The sequence below is a fragment of the Malaclemys terrapin genome, chromosome 13 (genome assembly GCF_027887155.1).
Source record: "Malaclemys terrapin pileata isolate rMalTer1 chromosome 13, rMalTer1.hap1, whole genome shotgun sequence".
Taxonomy (NCBI): Eukaryota; Metazoa; Chordata; order Testudines; family Emydidae; genus Malaclemys; species Malaclemys terrapin.
Window position 1 is genome coordinate 3,108,049 of NC_071517.1, and position 27,663 is coordinate 3,135,711.

Consider the following 27,663-nt stretch of genomic DNA (forward strand, 5'->3'; position numbering starts at 1 on the left):
GCTGCCTGCTTCTTGCCTGAGAAGCATGTTTTGAGACAAGGGGCAGGGGAAGTTTTAAGGAGGAGAGCTGCCTGGCCTTGGGTGGGGATGCTGTCTGAAAGCATTTTCACTGAGAAATGGGGAGGCTTGGTGGTGGTGGTGGTGGGGGTGATGCCTGGGTTTTGACAAGTGCTGGTAATTAGCCCGTATAATCCACCCTCTGCAGCTCATGGTAATATAAAGCTACCTTGCCTCCTGCAGAGAGAGAACCTGCCCCCGCCCTAGGCATCTGTGAAGAACATCACACAGACAAGGTTGCTAATCCACAACAGAGGGAGGATCATTCTACACCTCACACTCCCCTGTTTGCTGAGTCTGCAGCCCTAGTGAAAATTCCAGGGCTTTCTAACAATTAGCACACGTTAAATGCCAAATCCCACTGGCCTGGCTCCAGCGGGCTGGGCAAGCTGAGAGGTGAGTGAGACTGGTGGTACACAGCGTGTTTGGGGAAATCCCGGGTTAAGCAACACGTCCAAGCTGCATGGGAGAGTCAAGGGTGGAATAGAGCTGGCTCGGAAAGCCAGGTCAGACTCAGAGCAGATTCGAGTGAGCGTGTTTATTTTAAAGAGCTTGTTCAGGCTGGTCTGGTCACTAGCAGCGAAAGCGCTGCAGCCCCCTCTGTATAAATAGTGACAATCCGAGGGCTGCCATGAGACACACGCTCAGGGCTGGCTAGATGATGCCGTACTGTGCCAGCTCGTGGAGTTCCAGGTGACTGAAAGCTTCCCAGGGGCAAATCACGGTGATGTCTGAAAGGGGAAAACCAGAGAGAGGCAGGTGTCAGCGTGAGACAGAGTCTGGCTTCTGTCTGGGCAAAGCGCTCTCCCCAGCACTGCTGCTTGGCATTGTCCCTGCTCTGGGCGCCCCTAGTCCCAGTTCGCTCGTTCCATGCCAGCGCGTCCTGCCTGTCCAGTGGAGATCGGTGCCCTGGGGCTGGGCGCTGTTTACCCAGGGCAGAGCTCTCCCCCGGGCACTCTGCCTTTATTCTGGAAGTTCATTCTCTGGTGCAGGGGGAATGGGGCCTGCAAAGGGGGAGGGATGGGGCCTGCAAAGGGAATTAAGGCACAAGTTCAAGTCCTGCTTTAGGCCATATGTGAAACTGACCCATGTGCAGTCCCTCCTGGTTCCATTTATCCACAGCAAACCCAGCCAGGGCTCAGCTGGCAGCCACTTCTCCGAAGGGGACCAAGGGGGTGGGAAGCTGCAGGTCAGGGCTGAGCGGGGGGGGGGGGGGGGGGGGAGTGGGGGAAGAGTCCAGCACAAGCTGTGGTGGAAATGCAGAGGGGGTTCGATATCTGCACAGCTGTGAGCCTCTCCCCAGGGCTGAGGTGCCTCTGCAGAGCGGGGTGAGGGCGGCCTGGCCCCCGACGTTAATCTCTCCCTTTCATGTGCAACACATTCCCTATTTCCAAACCAGTCAAGCACCAGCTGCTCGGTTACCTGTTCCCAGACCCTCCATGCCAGGGATGTCATCACCGAACCTGCAAGGAGAGACACCATTACATCACTCTCCCTGCCCTGGGCTCAGCCGGGAGCATCCCTGCCCACCCCTAGCCAGCTGTGACACCCAGCTCTGCATGGAGGGGTGTGGGACGAGAGGCTGGACAGAGGGATCCTCTCCAGCAAATACCCCTCGCTGGCTTACTGGCCAGAAACCCAGCCTTGAAAGAGCCCATTGCCCAGCACCGTAGGGTGGCTGTGGTTTTGTCCCCTAAGAGAGAACTGAGCTCTAGGCAGTTCACTCCGGGCGTGGAGCCTTTGCCAAAGACCTGACGCCCAGTCTGCTCTGCAGAGGCCTGCAGAATCCCACTGCTGCGGTGTCCTGCATGAACTGCTGAGCCCGCAGCTGGCTGCGTCTCCCTGGACGTGGTCAGTGAACGGGCGATAGGGGTGAGATGACCTTCACGACTCTGGTTCTCGGTGCAATGGGTGGTCTCCTCTCATTTCGCTGCTGTTTGGGGCACTCCTTTCTCTTTGTTAAAGCCCCCACCAAGGTCTCTCTGCTCTGTTGCCAGTGGCTCCCCTCCATCCGCATTGTTGGGCTGTCCTGCCACCCCGACCCGCTCGAGTCCCCTCTAGCCTCACATGGGTTCCCCTAAAGACACTGTTCGGGGGGGGGGGGGAGGGGAGTGGATGGGGGCAGGGCTCTGCTGTGAGACTGCCCCGCCCCCGAGCTCTCTGGGGATTAAATGCTCAGGGGTTGCAGCTGTTACAGCTGGGGGGCAGAGCCCAGGCCCAGAGGTTAGTCCTGGCCAGAAGGGGCTGGCGGTGCACTGAGCCCCTGGGCTAGCATCTTCCGGGGACTGCCTGCTCACCAGTACAGGGAGACCAGACTCTGCGAGAGCAGCACTCCCACCCTACGTGCTCACCCTTGGGTCCCCTTCTTGGGTGGCTTGCTCTTGAACTGCCTGGTTTGCCTCTGCTTGAATTTGGGGGGCCCTTTCCTGGGGGTGACTGGCCCTCCAGTCACCCTGGTGGCCGACTTGATCTCCAGTTTTGGGGGCTCCAGGCTCATGGCTGTGGTGGGGTGTCAGCTGCTGGTGCAGTCCCCCGGCTCCAGGTCCGGCTTCTCCCTACAAGTCACACGTTTGGAGGCAGAAAGAAGGAAAGAGAATTGGCCACGTGAGGGGAGCAAGGCGATGGTGACCCACGATGCCTGCTGAGACAGGCCATCAATGCAAACGTACTACTGCCTTCCTGGGTGGGCTAGCGGCAGCTGGAAGGGATCTAGATGCCCAAGTCTCTGTGCCTGAACTAGACCCACCCCCCTTAGCCCAGGGTGTAGCAGCAGGCCCCTCAACCCAGCTGCTGCTAGAGGGGGGACGCAGCAGCACCCCAGCAGGTGTGGGTCACCCAAGGCTGCTCGCTCCTGGGAGCAGGGAATCTGGGTGCAAGATGGGTGGTGCATGGGATCACACCTCCCTCTAGTGGCTGACTCACTCACTGACAGCCTGTTACCGCTTTCGCTCGTGGGGCAGGGGGATGCACTTTCTGGTGCGGAGCAATCCCCACCCGTGACCCTGGATGGAGATTTTCAGTGCCCGCAAGGGGCTGTAGCTGCCCAGCTCCTGGGAACGAATGGGAGCTGGGTGGCCAACCCCCAGTCAGCTCTGGCCCTCCCGCCCAGGGAGCTGGTGCATACAAGAGGCCAAGAACAGTGCTGGCTAGCTAGGGAGTGGGACGCAGACCCCTCCCATGCCTTTTAAACGAAAGCTTTAGCCACTCACCCGCCCAGAGGGGGCCAGGGCTCCGTTCCATGGCTCGGTGACCCACTTGCCAGGCCCCCACCCCTGCTGCAGAAGAAAAGCTCCTGCAACCTTGGAATTAGCTGAGCTCAGCCAGCTCTAAGCTCATTACTGCAAGGACATTGACATGGGACAAAGCGGGGGCTTTAGCGTCTATTTCTTTAAACAGCAAATCCCGGCAGTTCCAACCGTTTGCTCCTTCTCCCCCGACCTCCACCATCCCGACTCTCATTCCAGGCCTGGCGGGAACCTGGGGGCAGAGAGGGCTGAATGAATCTGGGAGGCTCTTTGCGGGGTGCTGTTATTGCTTCTGACACTGGGTGCTGGGAGCAGCTGGCATGCTGGTGTCCTGGCAAAGGGAAGATCTGAGCATGCAAGGTCAGCTCGGCTGCTGGGCCCAGCACTGTGCAGAGGTCTCTTCCCGCCGGTTAGTGTTCAGAAAGCCCTGGGGTCACACGCAGATAACGTGCCCCAGCGTGTTAACAAGGACGGGAGCAGCACCTGCGGGGGACTGAAATGTCCCTGCTGGCTTGTTTTAAACTGTGCATTCGCAAGGACAAAACAGGTCCTTTCTCCCTGGGACTGCAGGCCCTGAAGTCTGTGCTCCAGGGCGCTGATCCAGCACATGTCAATATGGGCTGCTGCAAGCACAGGAGTTATTGGGCCCCACTTGAGCTAAAAGTCATATATATTCCAAAAGACAGAGATCCAGGTCTACAGATAACGCGTCGCGAGATTAGCATTTAAAATGAGCTCTCGGAGACAGTTCACTGTGGATGCTGCTGGTTGCATTTCCCTTCTCTTGGGCTGTGAAAATTGCCTAGTCGAGAGAGAGTTTGATCATGTAATGAGACTGTCCCACAATGCACACCCACCAAGGGCAGAATTAAGGTTACACGGGCAAGCTTAATTCTGGCATTTTCTAGCTTTTGAGGGAAAGGACAGAGCTGTTAGGAGATAAATATAAAGGGACACGATGAAAGAATACAACATAATGACTGGAGAGAGAAGGCAGGTAGGTGATTTCAATGTATCCTTCAGAGCACAAGAAGAGGCCACTCAACCAGTGAAAAAGCAGCAGATTTAAAACCAATATGAGGAAAAAGTTTACACAGGGCCCAGTTATCCTGCAGAACTCATTGCCACAAGACACCATTGAGGCCACAAGTTTAGCTGGACCCACAGAAAGGCTGAACACTTCTATGGGTAATGAAAACATCCGTGAGTTAAACACAACCTCCCCCCTACCCAAAGTTTGGAAGGGCCCTAGCCCTTCATGGTTCAGGCCATGAACTGACCTTTGAAAGGAGTAGGTGGAAATGTTATCCTAGAATTGCCTGGGGGTGGAGGGGGGGGGAAATGTTCTGAAAAAGCTGGGTCTGGCCACCGGCGTAGATGGATCCCTGCTCTCGTCCAGCCTGCCAGTTTGTGGGTTCCTGCACTCCTCTCGCCAGCCTTAATGCTGTTCTTTTACCAGTAGCTGGGTGGGACACAGCGCTTTCACTATTAGTTCCTGTGAAACACGAGACCGGAATAACTGGGGGGAGTGCAGCATCCATGACTTCTCCTCCGGCCTTAGCGTCCGGCCTGATTGTACCTGGGAACCCAAACTCACCTGCAGGTTGCCAGCTCTCATGATTTTATCACAAGTCTCAGAGCTGGTGTTTTTCTTAAAGCCCCAGGCCCCCTGCATCATGCCATTACGCAGGGATTTCAGCGTAGTAATTTTCTAGCAGTGGCCTATGGAACGCAAACCCTAGAGACCAGAGAAATAATGGAAAAAACCCTCTCATGATTTTTTTTTAAGCCAATCTTGTATTTTCTGGAGAGGGGAGGGCGCTGACTCATGGTTTCTTGAATGCTCGCGGTTGGTAAATTACTATCACTCCATTGTTTCTAATGGTTTCTGCAGCAGTGTCAGTCTTCCGGCCCCAAGAAACGTCTCCGTTCCGGGGCGAAACAAGCAAAGCATCGCCCGTTCCAGTCACTCCCCAGTAAAACCACAGGCGATGTAGCAAGGCATATATATAACTTGTGAAAGGAGAAATGGGTTTTTAAAGGCCAGATGCTGGTCTCCCAAAGCCCGTGGGCTAGTATGCTACCCCGCAAGCAGCCCTCCCCGGCTACTCAATAGCCTACTAGCCCCTGGGCATCGAGAGGCCAGCGTCTAGCCCCTATGGTTTATTTCTGGTGGATAAATGATGAGGAGTTAGGAGGTGCCTCCAATGAAGCTTGGGTCTTCAACAGAGAGTGCGGTTATACAGCCCCTTACCTGGGAGGGATTTCAGTGATCCCCGACACAGCCACCTGTGCCGTTCCCAAACGCTGCCCCTTCGAAAGACTGTCCTCCCGGCTTCTCCAACGGCAAAGCATCCCCTTCACCCCACTCGGTGTTCTGTAATCAGGGGCATTCCCTTCCGTTACCAACGCCTCTCAGTGCGGGGCTGGGCTGGTCTGCCAGGCTGGAAAGGGACCCGGGGCTGCGAGTCAGGAGACTTGGATTCTAGCCTTGCCTTTACCATATCTTGATTACGTCACTTCACCGTGCTCTCTACCCCGCTGGCTGGCTGGCGCATTCAGACTAGGCTGCGTGTGCTGTGCGGCCCCTAGCTCACTGGGGCTCTGATCTGGCCGAGGGCCGCTAGGTGCTATTGCAAGGCAAATAATAAAGTTAAGCATAGGTGTAATCTATTAAGCAGTCTCCCGGGCAATAGGGCAACACGTGCCTGTTTGGAGGATCGGGACCAGGGTCAGCAGCTGTTGCAGGTCCCCTCTCTAGTAAGGCTTTAGTTTAACTAGTGTCTCAGAAACATTTGGGGACTGATCCCCAGCCACTGAAGGCAGTGGGAGTCTTGCCCTCAACTCAGGGGCTTTGGAGCAGGCCCTCAGCACCTAATCCACAGCAAGCCAGAGGAAAAAACTCCTGCAAACAATAACTGGACAGATTTGTGTATCCTGCCTCCTCTGCAAATCCCCAGAGCGGCACCAATCCGAGCGGCCGGTCAACACTCTCTCTTTCAAAACAGTTTTCAACAAAACCAGCCTTTTTCCCTTCTCTCTGAAATTTTCTATGACCCCCCCCCCTCCTCCAGCGCTGTTTCCAGGATCCACCCACCCCACTTCGCAACTGGAAAAGGGGAAAGAGCAAAAACCCAAAACATTCCAGTTAAAAAGAATCCCATAAAATTCACGTTTTAAAGTTTTTCTTTGAAAATTCACCCATCGTGACCAACTCCAGTCCTGAGCCTTTGGAAACGGACCGAGCTGCCCAGAGGTTTGCTACGGGCACTCGGCGGCTCCTTCAGCAGGCTGGAAATACGAGGACAGCTTGGAGCACCCCAGCTATTATCTAGTTTGGTTCTTCGGTGCCTGTCCAGACTAGCTATCTTGGACCAGTTCATGCCAACAGTCTGATAAGATTCGAATCTGCCCCGCATCGGCTAACGGCCCCCCGGCCTAGAGTAACGACCCCCTTCGCCCCTCAGAGCACAGCGGAGGGACCAAGTAGGATTTTAAAGACCAAGGAAAGAAGTACAGTCTCACGCAGGTGGCAGAAGTAGACCGAGACAGGGACGTGAGCGAGACGAAGGCTGGAGCACAGGCCTCTTACGTGAGACGCTGAAGAACAGCTACACTCGGTGTATTGAAAGCAGTGGGGATTACTTACCCCGCTGCAGCTGTTTCACAGGGCCAGCTGCACTGGGCTGGCACTAGCCCCAGCCACCTCTGACACTCCGCGATGGATCCGTGTCCTATAGACGACACTCTGGATGGTTCTTGCGGGTGGGTGGGTTTATTCTGCTCCTGGCTAATAGGATTATGACCCTTCCTTTAGAAATGGGTAAGCTGATCTCATTTCTAATGGTATGTACATCGGTCGGGGTGGAGGAGAGGAGCATGTGGGTGAGAGAGAGGGCGTTGGGGTAATGCTATCGTTACACACTGTCCGCTCCCGCCCGTTTGACTGTGTATTTTATTGTCCCAGAGGGGCATTTGCTCGTCTCTCTGGCTCTGCGCAGTATTTCAGTGTGTAGTGGTGTGTTTGGGGTAGAACAATTCCTAGCAAATAATTTATCGGCTGGATTTTGCCTCCTCTTCAGTTTAGAAGCTTGTTGTTGGGAGATCCCTGGCTGGCAATCAACGACCCGGGAGTTCTCATGAGCAGACTTCAGCCTGCAACTCGGCTGTCACAAATATCCCAGACAGCAGAGCTAGACTGAGCGCAGGATCCTCGACTGGCCCTTTCAGAACCCGCTGTCCCAGCTGCCAATTTAAAATGTGCTTTGCACAAATCTGCAATATTGGGGTCAAATGGGCCGATTCTCAGAACGCCCCTGCCATGAACCACATTTGTTAGAAGACCGTGCAAAGCGACTGCAACGGAGCTCAGAAAGCGGGCCCAGATCTTTGCAGTGTTCACCAAGCTCGGCCTATGGGCACATGACATTTCCCTTCTGACTCATTATGTGTATTGCCATATGGTTAGAGGGCCCACCCATGGATCCCGGCCCATTGCACTAGGTGCTGCATGCATGTGTATTCATCAGACAGTCCAAGGAGCACACAAGCTGAGCAAAGACATTCATTAATAGCGGATATAGTGCAATTAATGTGTGACAAACAAACCAGGAGACGAAGTCCCTGCCCTGAGGTTCTTACGAGACAGAAAACCCCATGATAACGAGGGATGGGCCCCAGATTCAGCCCATATGGATCCCAAGCTGCTGTCCGATCTTGAAAAGCAGTGAGGTCACCAAGGGCCTGGGACTCTGGCATGCTACCTCATCTGACAGCATCCTCCTGGCCGAGGCTAGCAAAGCTGTAAGAACCCCCCCTGTGCCGATGAAGTCAATGGAAGCCACAGGGCCCCGAGCCACTTAGAAAAATCAGACTAGTTACTTAGCAACCAAGCATGGATTCGGGTGCCTACCTTTGCAAATGCTGGCCTTGGGTACTAATGCAAGGGGCGGGCGTTACTGCTGGGTCATTTGCTGTTTGGTATTCTTAGAAACCTGGGAATTGCCAGAGTGGAGCAGAAGAAAGGGTCCTTGTGGCCACTGCTAGGGTGCTTCAGAGGAAGGCACAAGAGGCTACATAATGGGCAGGTTATTCCTTATCTGTCCACTGGGGAAGTTTCTTCCTATCCCTGAGTAGTGAAGCATGAGAGTGGTTATCCCTTCCTTATTTTAATCCCATCTACTGTCACGGCAGATGTTCCCTATTCTCCATAGGACTGTCTAATCCTTTTCTGACCACTGCTAAGGTGTTGGCCCCAGTTGACAATAAATATCTGTGACAGGGAGTCCTAGGGGTCAACTGACTATCAAGTATTAAAAAAAGTACTTCTTCTGATCCCTGCTCAATTTCTTGGCCCAGGTTTCCTGTGGAAGCCCCAGTTTGTCCGCTGGATGAGTATCATTCCAAAGCTAATCCCCTGGCACTAAAGTAATTATAAAAAGGCATAATCTCAGTACACTTTAATTGAGCTTCAGGCCCTTCCACTAATTACAATTAGTCAGGCTTCAGCAAATAGGATTATGCGAATCCAGGACTGTTTTAAGGACACCAGCTGAACTGGGTACTTTTCTGATGAAGACAAGGACCCCTGTTAATTATTGATTCCATCTTGAGTTTTAGGAGTGCACACTGCTAAACAGCTAGCAGGTCTTAGCGGCACCCGACTTCATTTCGCCAGATTCAGCAGCTGGGGGGGGGGGGGGGGGTTGGTTTCCGTCAAGACTTCATTGAGAATCTCAGACTCTGCAGCCAAGCACAGCAAGGGCACTGCTCTGGCGGTCAGAGTTGTAGGGGGGCTGGTGCTTTCTGACACAGACCCCTTAGCAAATGGGAGAAAAATGCTGGCATTTAGCACAAAGAATGCGGAACAGATTCCTCCGCAGCCCCTCTACACCACTCCAGGGTGCATGTGGAGGCGGAGCAGATCCGTGGGGCCAGGTGCGGCAGGAAATTCTATCAGTGCAAAGCACTGCACCACCCCAGGCAGCTCTGGGGCAGCTGCCCTGCCAGGAGTGGTACAGGAGGTGGGGCTCCACACACTACAGAGCTTCTGGGCTGCGCCAGATGGCACAGCAGCCACTGGGCAGCTCTTGGAAGGTGCTGCAAAATAGAGCAGCCCTGCAGCGGCTCTTATTTATGCCTGCGCCATTTTGACCACCACAGCAGCCCCGAGGCACAAATGTAGCTTCAAAGCCACCCATGCCCCTTGCATGCCAGGCTATGCCTTCTGTGCTGTGTCTCCCGGAGGCAGGGAACAGACTCTCCACCATCCTCCTCCATTCATACAGTGCGCGTTCCCTTCACAGATGCACAAATCCCTGAAATGCAGCCACATCTAGGGGAGGAGCACCACAGCCATTTGCCAGCGAACCATTCTCAGAGGAGACAGCGAAGTCTCTGCATGCAGTGGAAGCAACAGGGTGGATTTAAGGAGGCAGCAGGCAATTGTTCACACCTCAATCGGAGCGGGACTCCCCAGCTAAAAATCGCACACTGACCTAAGACCTTTACCAACTTGAGCAGTCAGCAGGCTGGTTTTAGATCCCACTTCAAAAACCTGCACCCACAGCAGCACAGAGCTCCCTAGCACCACACTGGGGCAACGGCCCAGCACTGACCTCTGACACTACCTGGGTTTTCACTGCAGGTCCCCCATGCAAACGCGGATTACCCCTGCTCTTGGTGAGAGAGCCCAACATCCCATCGCACGGCTGCAAGCCCCTATTCAGCAAAGCCCAGCACTCCAGCTCTGCACTCAGCTGCAGTTTTGATTGTAAAATCCCCCAAGTTGCCTTTTGCTGTTTATTGAAATGTAATGTGGCTAAATGTCAAGTCATGCACATTGGAAAAAATAACCCCAACTATACATACGATATGATGGGGGCTAATTTAGCTACAATGAATCAGGAAAAAGATCTTGGAGTCATCGTGGATAGTTCTCTGAAGATGTCCACACAGTGTGCAGAGGCGGGCAAAAAAGCAAACAGGATGTTAGGAATCATTAAAAAGGGGATAGAGAATAAGACTGAGAATATCTTATTGCCCTTATATAAATCGATGGTACACACACATCTTGAATACTGCGTACAGATGTGGTGGTCTCCTCTCAAAAAAGATATACTGGCACTAGAAAAGGTTCAGAGAAAGGCAACTAAAATGATTAGGAGTTTGGAAAGGATTCCATATGAGGAGAGATTAAAGAGGCTAGGACTGTTCAGCTTGGAAAAGAGGAGACTAAGGGGGGATATGATAGAGGTATATAAAATCATGAGTGATGTGGAGAAAGTAGATAAGGAAAGGTTATTTACTTATTCCCATAATACAAGAACTAGGGGTCACCAAATGAAATTAATAGGCAGCAGGTTTAAAACAAATACAAGGAAGTTCTTCACACAGCGCACAGTCAACTTGTGGAACTCCTTGCCTGAGGAGGTTGTGAAGGCTAGGACTAGAACAGGGTTTAAAAGAGAACCGGTTAAATTCATGAAGGTTAAGTCCATTAATGGCTATTAGCCAGGATGGTAAGGAAGGGTGTCCCTCGACTGTTTGTCAGAGGGTGGAGATGGATGGCAGGAGAGAGATCACTTGATCATTACCTGTCCTGTTCACTCCCTCTGGGGCACCCGGCATTGGCCACTGTCAGTAGACAGGATACTGGACTGGATGGACCTTTGGTCTGACCCAGTACGGCCGTTCTTATCTCTCTAACAAGCAAGGAAACCTCCAGCCCAGGGAAATAAATGTTACGTTCTCATCTCACAATTCAGAGCTAAGCCAGGCTGTTCAGTGCACTGGACTCAACTGAGATGTTTTGGGGGGAGATCTCCAGGTCCAGAGTGTCACTAGGGATCTATCACCCCCTTACAGAACTGAAAGGGGACCCACAATCAGCCGCTGATTTATACACTCTGCCCCCTGGTTCTACTGCAGTGAGAATGTCTGACCAGAAGAGGGTGGGATGGACACAGCCACCTCTCCAGAAGGAGTTCCCTCTCCCCTCCAGGAAGAGAAGAGAAACCCCAGTTGCTGTTTCTTCACGCGAGGGAGCCTCCCCCATTCTCACAACCAGCTGCAAAGTAACAGGTGAGGGAGCAAACTCACTAAAGAGCCAACAAAGTGAGGGCACTGCCTGGTGAACAGGGTTTTAATCGTGTGGACCAGTGTAGCTTCCCTTTACTAAGCGCTAGCAAGGCTGGCAGAGTGCAGACTAGATCATCAGTGCAGGCTCAGGCGGCCGCGCTAGAGCGCCGGTATTAATCTTTGCTGCGAAGGGATACAAAGGGTCTCCGGTTTAGTGTGGCTCAGCAAGGTTCTGCCGCGTTGCTAACACAAGCAGATCCAGCTTTCTCCTTGCAGTTTATCCCATCTGCAGTCAATGGTCTAACGTACACACTTCATCCATCCAAGATGGAGATAAAATCCACGCGCTCACCGCCCGGACTGGGGACTTTGCCCCGACTAGGCTGGGGTGCCAAAAGTCAGCTGCAGCCATCAAGGGTTAACCAGAACGAGCAGCATGGCAGAAGGCTGGTGCCATTGCTTGGTAGCTGCTGAAACCCCCTTGTGCAAGGACAGGGACCCACGCTGAATAGTCACCTCTGAGCCCAGTGGGCCAGCAAATCCCACTGCCCACAGGAAAAGCCATTTCCTCAGGAGGAGGATGGGACAGGTTACAAACCCCAGCGAGCCTCCTCGGAGAAGAAACACTGGGCTCTGGCAGCCAACCCCATCTGAGGGGCCGACATGCCAGAAAGCCTCAACAACAAGTGCTTACAACATGCTGAAGCCTCTAACAAGTGTAGAAAGACACAGCAAACAGGGTGGTTCTAAAGGGCTCCCAGGGAATCGGCGGTTATGCACTAGGCTCTTCACCTCCAGCCACCAAGCAGCTGGGTGAGGCAGCCGTGCTGAGGATCCGGAGGGGAGCCCAGCTGGCCGTGCATCAGGGGGGAGAAAGGACTATTTATCTAGTCTACAGCAGGGGTTTTAAAGAGGGCTAAGGGACTTAAACGCCCAGAGAATGTGGGATTTGGGTGCTGAATTCTTAGTCCCCTTTGGGGAGGGGGCGGGGCTCCGGGATCAGCCGGAAGTGGGGGCAGCCGGTCTAGATGTTAAACAAACACTCTTAAAGCAGCGTGCGTCAGGAGCGACTCCACTGGAGTAAGCGTGAGACAAAACGTGAAGTAGCAGCAGCTAGGAGCCCAAGTCACGGGCCAGGGCCCCGTCACGGTAGGCGTTGCACAAGCCCAGAACAGAGAGGCAGGCCTAGAAGAGGTTCCCATTTTTAAGCACACGGGTATGAATTTATTCTCACCGAATTTCCGCCAAGTACTGTAACTCATACCAATAAATAATGGCAATCCTTTACCAACTGGTCGTCAAACTGGGTTCTCGAGCTTAAAAGGAGATGGACAAACGATGTTAAATGAGGAGCCTTTTTGGAGAAGGGACAATAAATAAATCTGGGCTCGCTCTCTCTCTGGAGTTTGTAGTGCCACGGGAGAAGAGGAGCCATGCAGTGCAGGCTGTGAGCATCAGTCTTTCTTCATGCGGAATCTGATTTCCATCTTTAAAATCATTTTAATGTTCTCATCGTCTATGTGCTTTTCCACAGCTGCTAAGGCCTGTTCCCCCCCATCCTGGTAGTGTTTCTGCAGCTCCTCTACATATGCAATCCAAACGCAGTTGTGGCAGCCACTCATACAGCAGTTAGTGGGGGGAAGCAGCGTTGGGTGCTTGGAAAAGGGGGGCTTTGTGTCTTTCAAAGGCTCTGAGCCCCCCGCAGCGCAGGGCTCTCCGTCGCTCTGCTGGGGATCAGTCTGAGAGCCATCTCCTCGGGTGTCCGAATGGCTTAGATGGTGGCTAAAATCTGCTTTTGTCAGGTCCACGGAAAAGCTCCGAATGCTGCAGAAGCAGCTTTTCAGGTGGTCTCTGCGAGGGAGCCCGTCCCAGAAAGGAAACCCACATCTCTGCAGTCTCCAGCGCTCCGTGCACCTGAAGAGTTGTAGATTTACCTGGCAATTAATAACAAACTTACAAGAGATATCGAACGGTCACACGCCGAGGGCTCCGCACAACCGGGTCTGGTCCATCGTTCTGATGGCCATCTGCGCCAATGGGACTATCCACACGGCCCCTGGGGTGGGCCCAGCAGCGCGCAAGGCTGCAGCCTCCCTCACAGCGCCCCAGGAGCAGCTCGGGTGCAGGGAGAAAAGCAGGATTCGGTCCACCAAGTGCACTCGATAACCCCGTATTGGGGATGGAGGAGATGGGTCCAAATACAGGCAGGAGATCCCTCCGTCCCCAACCAGCCTCCTTCCCCTCCCCACATACAGCCTCCCTGCTCCAACCCTCCTCCCCCAAACAGCCTCCTTCCCCTCCCCCCATACAGCCTCCTCCCCCATACAGCCCCCCAACCAGCCTCCTTCCCCTCCCCCTCATACAGCCCCCTCCCCATACAGCCCCCCCCGCTCTAACCCCAGCCCCCCAACCAGCCTCCTTCCCCTCCCCACATACAGCCCCCCCTGCTCTAACCCCAGCCCCCCAACCAGCCTCCTTCCCCTCCCCCCAACCAGCCTCCTCCCCCATACAGCCCCCCAACCAACCTCCTTCCCCTCCCCCCATACAGCCTCCTCCCCCATACAGCCCCCCAACCAGCCTCCTTCCCCTCCCCCATACAGCCCCCCTGCTGCAACCCTCCTCCCCCAAACAGCCTCCTTCCCCTCCCCCATACAACCCCCTCCCCCATACAGCCCCCCCGCTCTAACCCCAGCCCCCGGACCAGCCCCGGTGCTCACCTGGGGACAGGCCCCGGCCGCGCTGCTCCGCCCCGCCAGGCCCCGGCCGCACCGAGCCGCCCCCTGTAGTAACATCCCGGCCGCGACGCCCTGACAACCCCCCTCGCCTCCGCATAACCAGCAGCTTCCTCAGCCAATAGCCGCAGCGGGTCCGCTCAGCGCGAACCAATAGTTGCGGAGGGGGGCGGTCCCTGGGCACGCGGGCCAATGGGAGAAGGGGATTGGAGGGGCGGGGCTCCGGGGTGAGCCGGAAGCGGGGGCAGTCAGGCACGAGGAGGACTGGGAGGCGCACGTGGCTCTCAGTCCCGATGGGCAAACGGGCGGCGCCGGGTCCTTCGGGCCGCGGTGCTCGGGGGCAGCCGCGCAAGGGCAGGTCGGTGCCGCCCCGGGCTCGGTATCTGGGCTCGATGCGGGGGGGTCCCCTCCGGGTCCCACGGGCTCTGCGGGGGCGGCCGATCTGCTGCGCCTGTCACCGCGGCGCCTGGTCCCTTCCCTCGGCCTTAAGGCGGCCCATCGCGCTGGGCTAGTGGACACCCTCCCCCCCTCCAGTGGCGCCTGCAGCCAGCCTCTGAAGTGTGCGACTGGCGCCGCCTTATCGCCCTGGGATGCCATCGCCCGCTCTGGGCCTTGCCTTGGGAATCTGCCTCCGGGCAGCCACTACACCCCTGTCCCCGCCACGTGTCGTGAATGTGGGACTCTTGTTTTACCGGCCGGTAAGGCAACACCCCCGTCCAGCCCCTGAGAAGAGGGGTGCAGTGTTGTGTAGCTGTTGGGCCCAGGATAGGAGAGAGACAAGGGAGGGGAAGGTAATATCTTTTGTTGGCCCAGCTTCTGTTGGTGAGAGAGAGACAAGCTGTCGAGCTTACACAGGCGTAAGAACGGCCATAGTGGGTCAGACCAAAGGTCCATCTAGGCCAGTATCCTGTCTGCCGACAGTGGCCAATGCCAGGTGCCCCAGAGGGAATGAACAGAACAGGTGATCATCAAGTGATCCATCCCCTGTCGCCCATACTCAGCTTCTGGCAAACAGAGGCTAGAGACACCATGCCTGCCCATCCTGGCTAATAGCCATTGATGGACCTATCCTCCAGGAACTGGGCTGGTTCTTTTTTGAACTCTGTTATAGTCTTGGCCTCCACAACATCCTCTGGCAAGGAGTTCCACAGGTTGGCTGTGTGTTTTAAACCTAGTGCAGAGCTCTGTAAGCTCAAAAGTTTGTCTCTTTCTTCAACAAAAGCTGGTCCACTAAAACATATTACCTCACCCGCCTTGTCTCAGCGAGAAGAGGGACGGTCAGGTGGATACTGGGCCTGTCTCTCAGCTCAGACCCTGCCTCCCATTTACCTGGCTGTCCGTGCTGCAGCAGTGAGTTCTGCACCTTTCCCTGTCCCCGGCTTCTGACCTCGGTACGTCTCTTCCTTTTCAGCCAAGAGAAAAAGAAAACCAACTCAAAGCCCAAACATCTTGATGAGCAGGAAATCCCCTATCGGCTCCGGGAGCTTATGAAGAGCAGAGAGGAGATGAAAAACCCCAAGAGCAAGAAGAGAAGGAAAGCAGGTAAAGGCCAGCCTCCCCGGGACCTACCTTATTAACTCAAAGATTAACTGAAAGATCCCACCACACACAGACTAGGCCTAGTTTACACTGCTTACGTTGACTTCACTGAAAATGGGACATGGCCCCACCACAGGGGATCAGACCATAGGTCCCTCCCATTGAATATCCTGGTTCCAGTGGTGGCCAGTACCAGCAAGTAGCAGACACCCTGTTGGAGGCAGTTCTGGCATAATCTGCCACCAGGTACTGTTCCTCCTACCCCATGTCCATTGACAGTTGTCTCGTGCTCTGACACAGGAGGGTTTACAGCTCTTCTTAGGAACGAAAAAAATCTGAGTTCCAAATTCCCAGAGCCCACAGATTTTTCTTCTCCCTTCCTCTGGCAAATGCTGTTATGATCTTGGCTACAGTGAGCAAAAGGAAACCTGCGGCCCCAGATCCTGCAGCCCAGGGTGATATTCCCGTGCCCAAGTTCAAGAGGCGGAAGCAAGAGTCGGTGTCGGCTTACATCCAGCGCATGGAGCAGGAGACCCAGCATGTCCTGTTCCTTACCAAAAACCAGCTGCAGCGCGAGCCTGAGACTGAGGAGCCGGCCCCGCAGAAGTCACAGAAGAAGAAGGAGTAGGTCTGGGGGTTAGCTCATGCGGAGGCCAAGGGAATGCTCCGATGTTGCTGCGTGGGGCCCAGTCACGGCGCCTAGTGGCTGCAGCAGGGGCTTGCCTGAGCAGCAAATGCAGAATCCGCTTCTGCCTTCAGAAATCGCTGCTTATCTTGTTGGCACTGGAGTTGCATTACTGAGGGGAGGGGAGGAGACCAAGCCAGTCCCCAGAGGGAGCAATTAACTGACACCAGCCATGGCAGAGACGGGTCCTATCCTCCCCCTGGGGCCAGTACAGGAACTTTCCCTCCTGGGGGTAGCATCGTCCATCATCAGCCATCCAGCAGCTGGTACTGAGTTCACGCAGGGCAGCCTGTGCAGACCCGCTCTGAGGAGGCTGCTGCACCTGCGTGATACCCAGAAGGCTGGGGTGGGGGGTGTACCCCTGGGGTGAGGGAGTGGAGTTCAGCTCTTAAAGGGATAGTGTCAGGTTAAAGATCAGGGGCCTTCGGTGCGCAAGGTGCTGCACACACAAGTAGTAAGAGACGCCCCCTGCCCCGGAAGCTCGCAGTCAGTCTGAGTCAGGTTTAAATCCTGCAGATGGGACTGTTCTAATCAGAGCGTTAGCACCCTTCCTCCCACCCCCAGCACCCTTTCATTAACAAGCTCTCCGTCCCCTCTAAATGACCCGGCTTGGCATCCTTAGATTTCAGAATAAACGACTGGAGAAACTGCGAAAGAAGCGAGAGGAGAAGAAAGCAGCGATGCTGGAGAAGAGCTTGTTCCAAGGTAGGAGCGGGTACGGATCGGCAGTCCTGTGCTGGCTCCGGGCTGGGACATGGAGCCCTGGCCCTTCGCCATACCCAGGGGGGAGGGGTGTAGAGGAGGTTTGCGTTACCTGAAATTTGGTCCCAAGTTCCCTTGCTTCCTTGGCTCCTCATTTTCCTGGCTCTGTGATGGGCTGCATACGCCCAGGGAGCTTCCTGGGAACACACTGTGGGGCCCAGACAATAGCTTGCTGATGGGGCAGTACTTCCTCCAGCCTGCCTCGCGAAATGCTGCCCGCAGATCCTTGTTAAGCTTGGGATTCTGCTTCACTCCCTGCGCTGGGCTGTTCTGCAGTGCTGTTCAAAGCGGCTCTCCCCAGAGGCGGCTGCATTTCCATAGCAATCACTGTACATACTGGGTCTTTAAAGAGCTTTGGGGTGGTGGGAGCTGTTGGGTGTCTCTGCTGACTCGTGTTGACCTGAATTTGATGGGTTAGTTTTTATGGCTCGCCACTGATCGCATTCAATCAGAAGATTTATAGGTTTTTATCCAATTTAGACTACAGAGTTTAAGAACTCAGAGAGTTCTGTATTAGGAGAGGACTCTGGGGGTGCTTGGCAAGAACGCATACACTGAGGACAGTACCAAATTGATAAACATTTTATTGCCATGAACATAAAAATAAGGAATGCAATGAAACTTAACTGCAAAACTGTAAAAGAATTTCAAAACTTCTGGGGGTAACATTTTTATTATAAGTACCTTAACCTAACATACTCACACCCTTCCTCGAGAGCCCGGTAATAGGAGGTGAAGGACCAGCCTCACTTCTGGCAGGCCCGATTGCACAATGGTGCTGGCTTCCCCAATGGCTAGGAACGTTGAGTAGTTGTGCTGCACAAGCTGAGGTGACAATGTGATAGAAGATAGATAGATAGATGAAAAGCAGTCCGAGACACCGAAGCTCTAGGAGTGAAGAGCTTAGAATTTAGAGGAGTGAAAACTAACCTAACTTACTAAGAGCTCTCTTACAAGGTATTTTATAGGATCCTGCCCTATGTAATATAGGCCCAACCTACTATACCCACATCTTATTTCTGTACCCTAAGAAATTTATGGGGACCCTTCTCTTATAGGTTAGTGGATTATGACACTTACTTTCTAAATATATTAATAAGGATTATCTCACTCCAAAACTGCCAATCTAGGCTCTCTTGATGGCCGCGAGTTGTGGTGTACCCTGTGGTTACCAACCGGTTGCAGAAGCCGGATAAACCTGTGATGTGATGTGGATAGTTCCTCCCTTTAGTTCCCCGATGTTCAGGGACCATTCTTATCGGTGCCAAGGGTTGCCAGCTTTTATGCTGACCTATTCATAACTAATTCTACTTTTTGCTGTAGAGCAGATCTGACAGGCCGGTAAGTTTTGCTGAAATGCAAGAAGCCTATTATTAGGCAACGCATGTCTCAACGCACCCTAAATTCCAAGGAATTAATACTGATAAAATATAAGAATAAATGGATTAATTTTAGAAAACGAAACCTATTAATTAATACAGCTGGCTGGATTAGTAGGATAGAATAGCTGGCAAAATAATGCTATGGGCTACACTCGCACCACGTCCAAGATCTCGAGCAACATCCGTCTCCTCCTCTGCCCCTTCCTTTCAGATCCAGTCCAGTTTGGCGAGGTCGCCATGCAGCCGCCAGCGCTTACTGTGAAGCCCAGAAAGGGGGTAATCAAAGAGAAGGTAAGCTGTTGCTCCCATCTCATTTCAGCCCTGAGCAGAATTTGCAAGTTATGGGGTTGCCAAACTCTCTTGCTAGGGCCCTGGACATGAAGCCAGCTCTCCGGAAGGACGAAAGCGGAGTGGCACCAAGCTGCTGGCACCATGGGGCCTCTTGACAGTAGAGACTTGGAAGCCCCTGGCATCAGTTGCTGCCCTTTGGCAGGTGCCTTCTCCCTGCGCCCCCTCTGCAGTGGGCTCCGTTCCTGGCATTGACCCTCTGTCCCTTAATGTGTCGAGTCTCAGCGGCTCTCTTTCCATTTCTGTAGGCTGGTCCGAGGCAGCTCCTGCTGACGGCTCTCCTGGCTCCTGGCCACGTGGCTCCTGCCTGCAAAGCTGCCCCCATGTCCCTCGCTCGCCAGCGCATCGTGGAGGAGGAGCGGGAGAGGGTCATCCAGGCCTACAGGAACCTAAAGAAACGCAGACAGCAGCAGGCGCCTGAGAGCTGCCTCGCGGGGGACAAGCAGGAGACGCCAGTGTGAGCCCTCGGGCAGCCAGTGCCGTCCTGGGGCGGAGACGTGGCTTTGGTCTCTCAGTACATGTGGGGATGCTGATGTGGTGAGAGGTGTCCTCAGGTGTTCCAGGGATCTGCTGTAGAGGGAGGAGCCCTCCCCAGTCAGTCTGACTGAGTCACCAGGACACAGGCCCAGGAGGGCAGGATCTCACAGCCCCTCCCGCAGTGTGTGGAGCACAAGGCTCTTAGCCAAGCACCCACAGCAGCCAGCCCCTCACCTAGTGCACATGCTGCATCAGGCCCCAGAACTCTGCTCTGCCCCCTTCCTGCCGGAGCAGAACCACCTGGGACGGGAGGGTGCAGGTCACTCCAGCCCCCAGACCCAGTCTTTGGGATCCGCTCCTTGTCGCTCGCAGGCCCAGCCCAGAGACTGGAGGCAGGCACAGCGCCATGGCTTGGGCTCTGTGCGGAAGGAAGGGTAAAGGGAGGCGCTGGAAAACCCTATTCGTGGCCATGTATCCCTGCTGCTTTCCAAGTGCCGCCTGCCTTCTCAGCCGGGGGAGCTCACTGGGCCGGCGCCCAGAGGTGCTGAACCGGCTGATACGAAACACTCGCACTGAGCGGCCTGTTTGTGTCCCTGAGCACCTCACCCTCAGGGGGCACACGCAGGGCAGGCCCCCGGGGTGGCCGCAGAGCCGGCAGGCTGCTCCTGCCAGCCGCAGCTTGGGAATGTTTGGCTGAAGGAGCAAACTGAATAAACAGCAGGAAAACGAACGGAAATCTCCCCCGCATTTCTTCACCCCTTTGAACCCACCTTTCCTGCCCCTAATCCCGGAGCAGGGATCTGCTTCCTTCCCTGCCCTGCAATAGCAACGACTCCCCGGCAGGTGGCAGTCTGCACCCAGCAGCATGCCCTGGCTAGCCAAGCCACTGGCCCCCTCCCCTTGACCTGCATTCCCCAACGTGGGTATGACTGCCGGCCTCGAGCAAGGGGAGACTATCACATGGATACTGCGCCCATCGCTGCAGCTCCCGCTAGGTGCACGGCTTGTTCCATAGCCCGAGGCAGATTGACCGTGCGCTAAAGTCGCTGTTTGAAACTCAGGACTCCTAGGCTCTCTTTGCCGCCTTGCTGGGCAACTGGTGGGCTGTGTGTGCCTGTGCCTCAGTTTCCCCATGTGCTCTGGAGAAAACCAGGGTTTGAGTTGGGATTCCCTTAGGCAGGGTGTGGTCTGACCGTCCCGGGGTGGTGCTAGACAGGGCAGCATGTCTTTGGCCTGCCCCCTGCAGGCCTGTCTGCACGCACAAGGGGGGCCCCCATCCAAACCCTGCCCCAGGTCGGGCAGAGTTCCTGCCTCAGCTGCTCCTGAGCCCTCTGTCTGCCTCCGTGCTGGACGCTCCTCCCGCAGCTTCTGCCTGTCGCTGAGGCTGGGGTCCCCTTACCCAGCACCTCTGCTCCCAGCCGGAGAGACCCAGCACCTCTGCTCCCAGCCGGAGAGATGGGGAAGAGAACAGCTTTGGGGCATTTCCTCAGCAAGCCACTGTTTTGAGTAGGTCCTACACACATGCCATTCCCAGCCCTCACCTCCCTGGTCCCTGAGGGGGTTCCCCATCAGTTTTAACAGCTTTTAGTTCCCCTGGGATCCTCCCTTTCTAACCATTGAGCCTCCCCCATCCCAGCTCCCTTGCACCCCTTGCAGGAGCAGGGTGGCGAGGCTGAGCAGAGAACTCTGTCTGCATTCAGCAGGGCTGGGGCTCCTCTACCCCCACACCATGGCGTTAGAGAGTGGATCCCGTTCTTGAGGCCAGGAGCTCCAGTGCCCCCGGGGGAGGCGAGTGGCAGCTTGTTTGGGGGGCAGAGGCTAAGCTGTTGGGTGTCTTGATGTTTGCTGGGCCAGACATCAGGCTGCCCTGGACTGGTCCCTGCTGAGGGTCCCCCCATTTGTCCCCCAGACACACTCCACCAAGGAGAGCAGCCCCTGTTTGTTTGAACAGACGCTGGGGCCTTGTGCTGGGACATGAGCCGCACTCCACTCACTCCACACGTCTTTCCAAGGGGTAATTATGGCTGGTGAGGGTCAGGCTCTTTCCTGATGCGCTAATCACAGGCCTGGGCACTGCCAGCCCCGCCCCACAGAGACAGATCAGCTCCGGGGCTCAGCCCCTTGCCCCCACTCCCAGCCCGACCTCAGTGACCTTCCCTGGCCGGCGGGAGGCTCACGTTCTACCCTGGCACAGCCTGCAAAGGGTTGTGGGTGAAGCCTCTGCCAGCATAACCCGGAGCCAGCCTGGGCCTGGAGACGGGGGGCAGGAAGGAATATTAATCCCTGCCCCGTGGGGTGCTGGGTGTATGTACTGGGGCTCTGGGTCTGCCTGCTCCAAGCCCTATGTAACCAGCCTAGTGCCCCCAACCCACCTCCTGAGGTAGCATTGCCAGGTAAGGTAGCCCAGCAGCTGCCCCCCTTCCACCCACGTTCACTCTCTGCCCCACTCTGCCATTCTCCAGACCACGGTTCATGGGCTTGAAACTGCCCCAGGTTCCCCTGAGCCCGGGCAGCGTGCTGCACCCCAGCCCAGGGCGTAGCCAGCCGGAAGGAGCAGAACCTGGCTGCTGGGCGGATCTATGGCCCCGGAGGTTGGCACGTCAGGCCGAGCACAGAGGGCTGCTGGCACAGCAGCTGTTTGTGACGGAACCGGCTGGGGGAATCCAACCGGCCCTGCAGCCACCTGGGCGGCGGGAGGATTATGGCAGGGTGGGGTTGGCGAGCAGAGGGCACTTGGCACCTCCCTGTATCGGGCCCACCGAGCCCCTGCGCCAAACTCCGCTCTCCTGGGCAGTGTTCTTTGGCCATGGCCTGGGCCGGCCAGGCCCCCGCTACTTCCATAGCTCAGGCTGGCGAAGCCGCCGGAGTGGGAAACATCTTCCCCCTGCCCCTGCCGGTTTGTCTCGCTCTCTGGGCTGAGCTCCTGGGCCGTGCACTCAGCCCTGCCCTGCAGCCCAGCAGGGTGGGGCACCCGTCCCCAAGTCAGCAAGATGAAAATCTGGCAGCTGCCTCCTGTGTCATCATGGGGACTTGGCAAAGGTGCTGGGCCAGCGTGCTCGGGAGCCCAGTGAGAGGCCCCACACGCCTGGCTCCAGCTGATCCAGCCCCTGCTCTGTGTCTCTCTTTGCTGAGGGCTGGGACACCCCCCAGGTGACTGCCCCCTGCCCTGCTCCATTGCAGTGACCAGCTGTGGCAGAGCAGCTCTCCCTCCCCCCCCCGCAGCACCGCGGGGATCTCCCGTGACTCAGCTGGGTCACCATCTTCAGTCCCCCCCTTCCGCGGTCACCACTGTCCAAACCAAGTGTCCCAACCGGTCTACCACAACCAAACCTCTCCCTCCCGCCCTCTCTGGGCTATTCCTCAGTCTGCCTTCAGGGCTCAGCTTGCAGCCCCCCCTGCAAGAGTTCCCCCCCACCCCCAAACTCTGGGCTTTAGCCCCAGCCCCTGTAGTCCAGAGCTAGGTCTTCTGCTTTCCCTGGGCCACTTCCTACTAAGCCTCTTACATTCTCCCCAGTCTCTTCCCTGCTTAAGCCGGGTCTCTCCCAGGCCTCCCTGCGCTGAGCAGCCTACCTGGTTCTCCCCCACAGCTGGGCTTCATCCCCACTCAAGCCAGGCTCTCCCTCTCCGCTGCAGCCACCTTCTGCCCTTTATAAGGCAGTGTCCGGGCCCCTCAGGTGGGGCTTGTTCTGTAATCAGGTTGGCGTAGGCCCCGGCTCTGTTACTACCGGGGTTGGAAGCTCTTTGGGGCAGGGACTCGCCCTTGGCTGCGGGAGTTCCTGTGCCCAGCTCCATGGAGGGCCCCGACCCCGAGCTGGATCCACAGGACGCCTGCGATACACCTGACGTTTCCCACACCAGTGGAGCGTTCGCCCTACGTGACGGCTGGTTTCCTCACTTTTCCAGGGTCATTTGACTGATCGGGACCAGCCAGCTCCGTTCTTGTTGGGCCTTTGGGGAGGTTTCACCAGGGTTCATTGAAAGAGAGTTTTTTCCCGTGTCTAATGCAGCTCTAGAATTTGGCTGTCGTGTGACGCGCCCTGTCCAGACACAGGGCTTGTGTCAGCTGGGAACAGTTCAGTTAGCGCCCGGTGCTTGTGCTCTTGGAAGTGAAGGCTTGGTGCATCCCCCTTCGGCTCCTGGGCTCCCTGCACGCACCACTCCATAGAAGCCCCTCATTCCCTGCATGCGTCGGCCTAGCTCCCTGCTCGGTGCATTTCCATGCATGGTTTTATGTAGGGACGTTGATACCTCTGCAAACCTTACCGCTGCACTGCAGGAGGCCCACAGCGAGCAAGGGCCCTTGAGCGAATACAGTCCCTGGGGCTTTAGCACCCTGGCTCCGCCGTGCCGGGGAGGGCCTGCCTGGCTCGGGCAGCAGCTCCATGGATCGCAGGGCTTGCTCTGTGCTGGGCAGGTGTCTGTCCTGCTTTCCTCTGCAAACCCTGGGTGAAGCGGAAGGGCCCCTCCCCCAGCCCCGGCCGCTGCAGGTGTTTGTACCAGGTGCAAACAAAGAGCCCGATGCCGGGCTGAGTTCACTGGGAACAATTACAGGGAGCCCCAGGGGAGATGGAACTTGCTGCAGCCCTTGCTGCTCCTCCAAAGGCAGTTAGTGCAGAAGCAGAGCCAGCCTGGCGGGGACGGCTGGGAACGGGCCCCCCTGAGAGCAGCCTGCGTTCCCTTGGCAGGCTGGCGTGCAGCTGCCTTGCTCGTGGGGCTCTCAGCTCACGCCAGGTTTCCTGATAATGCTCTGGAAGTCGGTGGCTCTGGCAAAAGAGCTCGGGGGTGGGGGGAATTGCATGGCCCGGTGCAGAGGTGTTCCGGGGACGTACCCCGAGATCCTCCAGCAGGGGTTGCCCAATGTGAATGAAAAGCTGTGGACCCCAATAGCAGGTGCCCATGGGGTACGCTCTGCCAGCCACCTTGGGACCGGCCAATTCACTCGCCCGCTGACCCACTTTCTCCTCCAACAGCAACCAAGGATATAAGGAAAGAATCCAAAGCGTGGGCACTGGCCCAGAGCCAGGCAGTGGGGGCACTGAGCTCCCGCCCCTGTTGTGGTGGATTCCACAGCAGGGGTCCCTCTTGGCAAGGGGAGTCGCTAGAAGCCAATTTGCTTCACCTGCTGCACCTGGACAAAGGCAGGGCTGTTCCGCCGACCAGCGGAGTGTCACTTTGGCTTTGCTCGCGGTGTTTGCACAAAAGATTTCCTGTTGGTGTTGATCTGCTCCGCAGCCCCTGTCTGCCTGGGTCTGGCTGGCTCTGACGACAGCATCGCGTCACTCCATTCTTGGGTTTTCTTTCAAACAGAAATTCAATGCTGGTGGAAGGTGCTGGGCGGACAGGCCTGCCGACTGGCGTCCTCTGTCGCCCAACAGATACAGGCTGGATAAAGCGGGTTGTGCCCAGCGCCGCAGGGCCCAGCTGCAGGGGCGAGTGGAATCCACATAGCTGCGTTGTCCTTTGCATTCAAGCAACAAGAGCTTACGTTCAAGAGCTGTGATTTTTACCCAAGCACTGCATAACACCAAAAGCCAAGTCTGCTTGGAGCCACAGCTGTCCACCATGGGGGTGACCTTTGGTCTCTGCAGCCGCGCTCTGCAATGGCCTTGCTGGACCCTGACATCTCAGCTGTGCCAACGGGGTGCCAGCTACTGCCCAGGTTTCCCTAGGACGGGCCCTTGGAGCTGGACTGAGACCCACCAGTGGCTTCAGGACCTTAGTTACATTCCGGAAGAGCAGCGGGCGGTGAAAGCGGCCAGGTCTGTGGGCTAATCTTCAGCGTTGGCCACACGCTGAGAACCCGGAGGGAAAATCCCCATCTCTGGTTGGCATTTTCGCACTAGAGCCAGCACTTCCCTGCCGCCTTGGACGGGGCCTCGCCTGTCATTACTGGGGTCGTTCCCCTGTGCCCCTCACTCTGCCCATCATGTCCAGGGGATTGGGTATGAAGCAAAGCCCCACTGGCCGCGAGCCCGGGCTGTCACTGGCTGCAGCTGACCTGCCCAGCGCTATGCAGATAGCCCCTGGGCTGTGCTGTCTGAGACGCCCAGAGACCAGGCTCTCAGCACAGGCAGGGCGGCCGGACGAGCCCCTCAGCCAGCTGGCTCATTGTTTACTCCCTTCCCTTCCGAGCCCCAGGCGGCCAGGCGCGCGGCCGGAGCCGTCTGTGCCACGCGAGAGGGCACGGCCAGGGTCTGCGTCAGCTGGGCACAGCCCCCGCGGCCGGCGGAATGAACAGAGCGAGCCCTGCCTGCCAGGCGCGAGAGGAGCCGTACTGTTCACACACCTCACCTGCTGGCAGCCCCGAGTCGTCTGCTGGCAGCCCAGGGAGCCCAAGGGCAGGCAGGACAAAGCGCTGATCTCCGTGCCCAGGAAACAACGGGCTGGGCAGTAGCCAGCGTGGGAGCCTCTGAGCGCTGATCTCCCCTGAAAAATCCACCCCCTGAGAGCCGGAGCTGCCAACCTAGCCCTACGCACGGAGCGTCTCAAGCGTAGACACAGCCCACGTCAGCCCGAGCCCTCCCCAGGCAGCCGCTGCAGGTCGAACCCCGCTGGGCTAGTCAGACCCATCTGGAGAGCGCCGGTTACCCCCACCCTCGCTGTATTTACCCCCGACGCTCTGGTCCGTCACTTCCGCCTGTCCTGAGCAGCCCCCAGGCTGGGCCTGGCAGAGAAGGGACTGGCTAATAGCAACGGTTGGAAGCTGGCGTCAACTAAAGTACCCGCAGCGGGCTCCTTGCACCGAGCAGGGCTCTCTACCCCCGGACGCCCGTCCTAGACGTTAGCCAAGGCCCCCCCGGCCAGGAGGGCTCGGCCCCCCGCTGGGCCCGGTCCCAGTCCCACGCTCAGCCCCAGCTGGGTGTCTTGGCTGAGATCTGGCTTTGCGTGGCTCAGGGTGGAGGGACATAAACAGTACCACGAACGCCGCCCATGGCATGAAAGGCAAGCGCTTGCGAGTGCTGGAGGCAGCTGGGTTTCCCGTCCCCTCTGCCCTTTGCGCTCCCTGGATGGGCTGTTGGAAAGGCCAGCGTGGTTTGTTTATGAGGCCAGCTCGTGGCCACAAGGAGCTTAAACACACACTCGTTGCTTGGCTACCCCCATGCTGCTGGCGAGGTGCCTGGTAAACACCAGCTGGCTGGGGCGCAGGGCTGGGGCACTCCCATGGCAGCCCCCTCGTGAGCCTTCGGGCTGGGCCCGGGGCCTCGCCTGGCGTGCACCTCGCAGAGCTGGAGGCTGGGTAGCGGTGGGGAACGGAGCCGTGCTGCAGCGGCGGCTGGCTCGCAGGGCACGGTTCGGTTCCCCAGCTGCGGGATCCGTGAGGCTGGGAAATCGGTGTCCTTGCAAACTAGCCCAGGTGGGTCCAGGGCAGCCTGCACCAGGCAACCGACCTATGGCCTTTCCCAGCTCTGGGCTGTTAATATGTTACCAGAGCCACTGATAACTGCCAAATCCTCCCCCCTTCCCATTTTCTGCCCTTCCCCCATGGGGCTGGGGGTGAGGCGGGATGTGTGGGTCACTCCGGGGTGGGCAATGCAGGGGCACAGGTCCACTAGCCCGGTTTGCTTGCCGGCCTGGAGGGTTTAGCTGGGTGCCGTCAGCTGGTTATTGACTCAGATCTGGGCTTTCGGAAAGGGGGATCCAGAAATCCGTGGGGCCCTGGCTCCCAGCCCCTGCAGGGTGGTTAGAGCAGGGCCCCTGGGGTCACGTGGGGCCTGGGCTGAGTCTGGTTCAGGATTTCCGAGTGCACAGAAAACAAAGCAGCCCCGTGTGGCGCAGTCCAGAGAAGAAAGCGGGAGTGAGCGCTAAGCAGAGAGAGAAGAGGGGCGGGGAAGAGGGGCTGCTGAGTGATGCCACACAGTGTCGCACCACGTCCCCGCTGGAGGAGGGACCTGAGCGTGAGATCTGTGACCCTGTCACCCGCGCCCCTCTCACCTTTACAGAGCCTGACCCAGTGGGCCCAGGGGCTGCCCCTGCTGAGCGAATCCTGCGCCCCGTGGCTCAGAACCGCGGGAAACCCACCAACTCCCACTGCTGGGCTTGTGGTGCAGATCGTGGGGTTAGTTCCAACCTACCCCACCCCCTGAGCACAACCATCCGCCCCAGCAAGCGGGGCCGGGCAGAGCCCTGGGGAGACGCGGAAGGGCCTGCGCTCCTGCCAGGGCTGCTGGGGCTACAGGAACGGCTGCAGGGCGAGGGGGCTGTCCCACTATAAACCCTGAGCTGCAACTAACCTGCAGGAGGCAGGGAAGGGAAAGCCAGAGGCTCAAATGGTGGCCAAGAGGAGAGCAGCCCCCTGCCCGGCTTTGTGCCTTTCCTTTACAGACCAGCTGCCCCCGACCCCTCCGGGCCGGTCTCAC

At 56.9% G+C, this 27,663-nt stretch overlaps 3 protein-coding genes across 7 annotated transcripts; 1 reads left to right on the forward strand and 2 right to left on the reverse strand.

Moving 5' to 3' along the window:
* Positions 1–609: 609 nt before the first annotated feature.
* On the reverse strand, positions 610–27,531 carry PDE6G (phosphodiesterase 6G). 4 transcript variants are annotated; one of them, XM_054047775.1, is made up of 4 exons: positions 27,239–27,531; positions 2,409–2,612; positions 1,480–1,520; positions 610–788 (listed from the first exon to the last, which is right to left on the reverse strand). In XM_054047775.1, the coding sequence occupies exons 2-4, from the start codon at positions 2,552–2,554 to the stop codon at positions 712–714; spliced, it is 264 nt and encodes an 87-aa protein (XP_053903750.1). In that variant the 5' UTR covers positions 2,555–2,612; positions 27,239–27,531; the 3' UTR covers positions 610–711. The 4 variants fall into 4 exon arrangements, with proteins under 4 accessions (XP_053903750.1, XP_053903749.1, XP_053903751.1 ...); XM_054047774.1 differs by lacking the exon at positions 27,239–27,531 and adding an exon at positions 25,598–25,883; XM_054047776.1 differs by lacking the exon at positions 27,239–27,531 and adding an exon at positions 6,952–7,199.
* Positions 12,577–25,542, reverse strand: OXLD1 (oxidoreductase like domain containing 1). Of its 2 annotated transcripts, XM_054047771.1 has the most exons (3): positions 22,877–25,542; positions 15,443–15,516; positions 12,577–13,315 (listed from the first exon to the last, which is right to left on the reverse strand). In XM_054047771.1, exons 1-3 carry the CDS (start codon positions 22,902–22,904, stop codon positions 12,836–12,838), a joined length of 582 nt encoding a protein of 193 aa, XP_053903746.1. In that variant the 5' UTR covers positions 22,905–25,542; the 3' UTR covers positions 12,577–12,835. The 2 variants fall into 2 exon arrangements, with proteins under 2 accessions (XP_053903746.1, XP_053903747.1); XM_054047772.1 differs by lacking the exons at positions 15,443–15,516; positions 22,877–25,542 and adding an exon at positions 14,099–14,177.
* Positions 14,372–20,036, forward strand: CCDC137 (coiled-coil domain containing 137). Its single transcript, XM_054047769.1, has 6 exons — positions 14,372–14,471; positions 15,525–15,655; positions 16,066–16,276; positions 16,960–17,042; positions 18,693–18,772; positions 19,078–20,036. The coding sequence occupies exons 1-6, from the start codon at positions 14,407–14,409 to the stop codon at positions 19,288–19,290; spliced, it is 783 nt and encodes a 260-aa protein (XP_053903744.1). The 5' UTR covers positions 14,372–14,406; the 3' UTR covers positions 19,291–20,036.
* Positions 27,532–27,663: the final 132 nt, after the last annotated feature.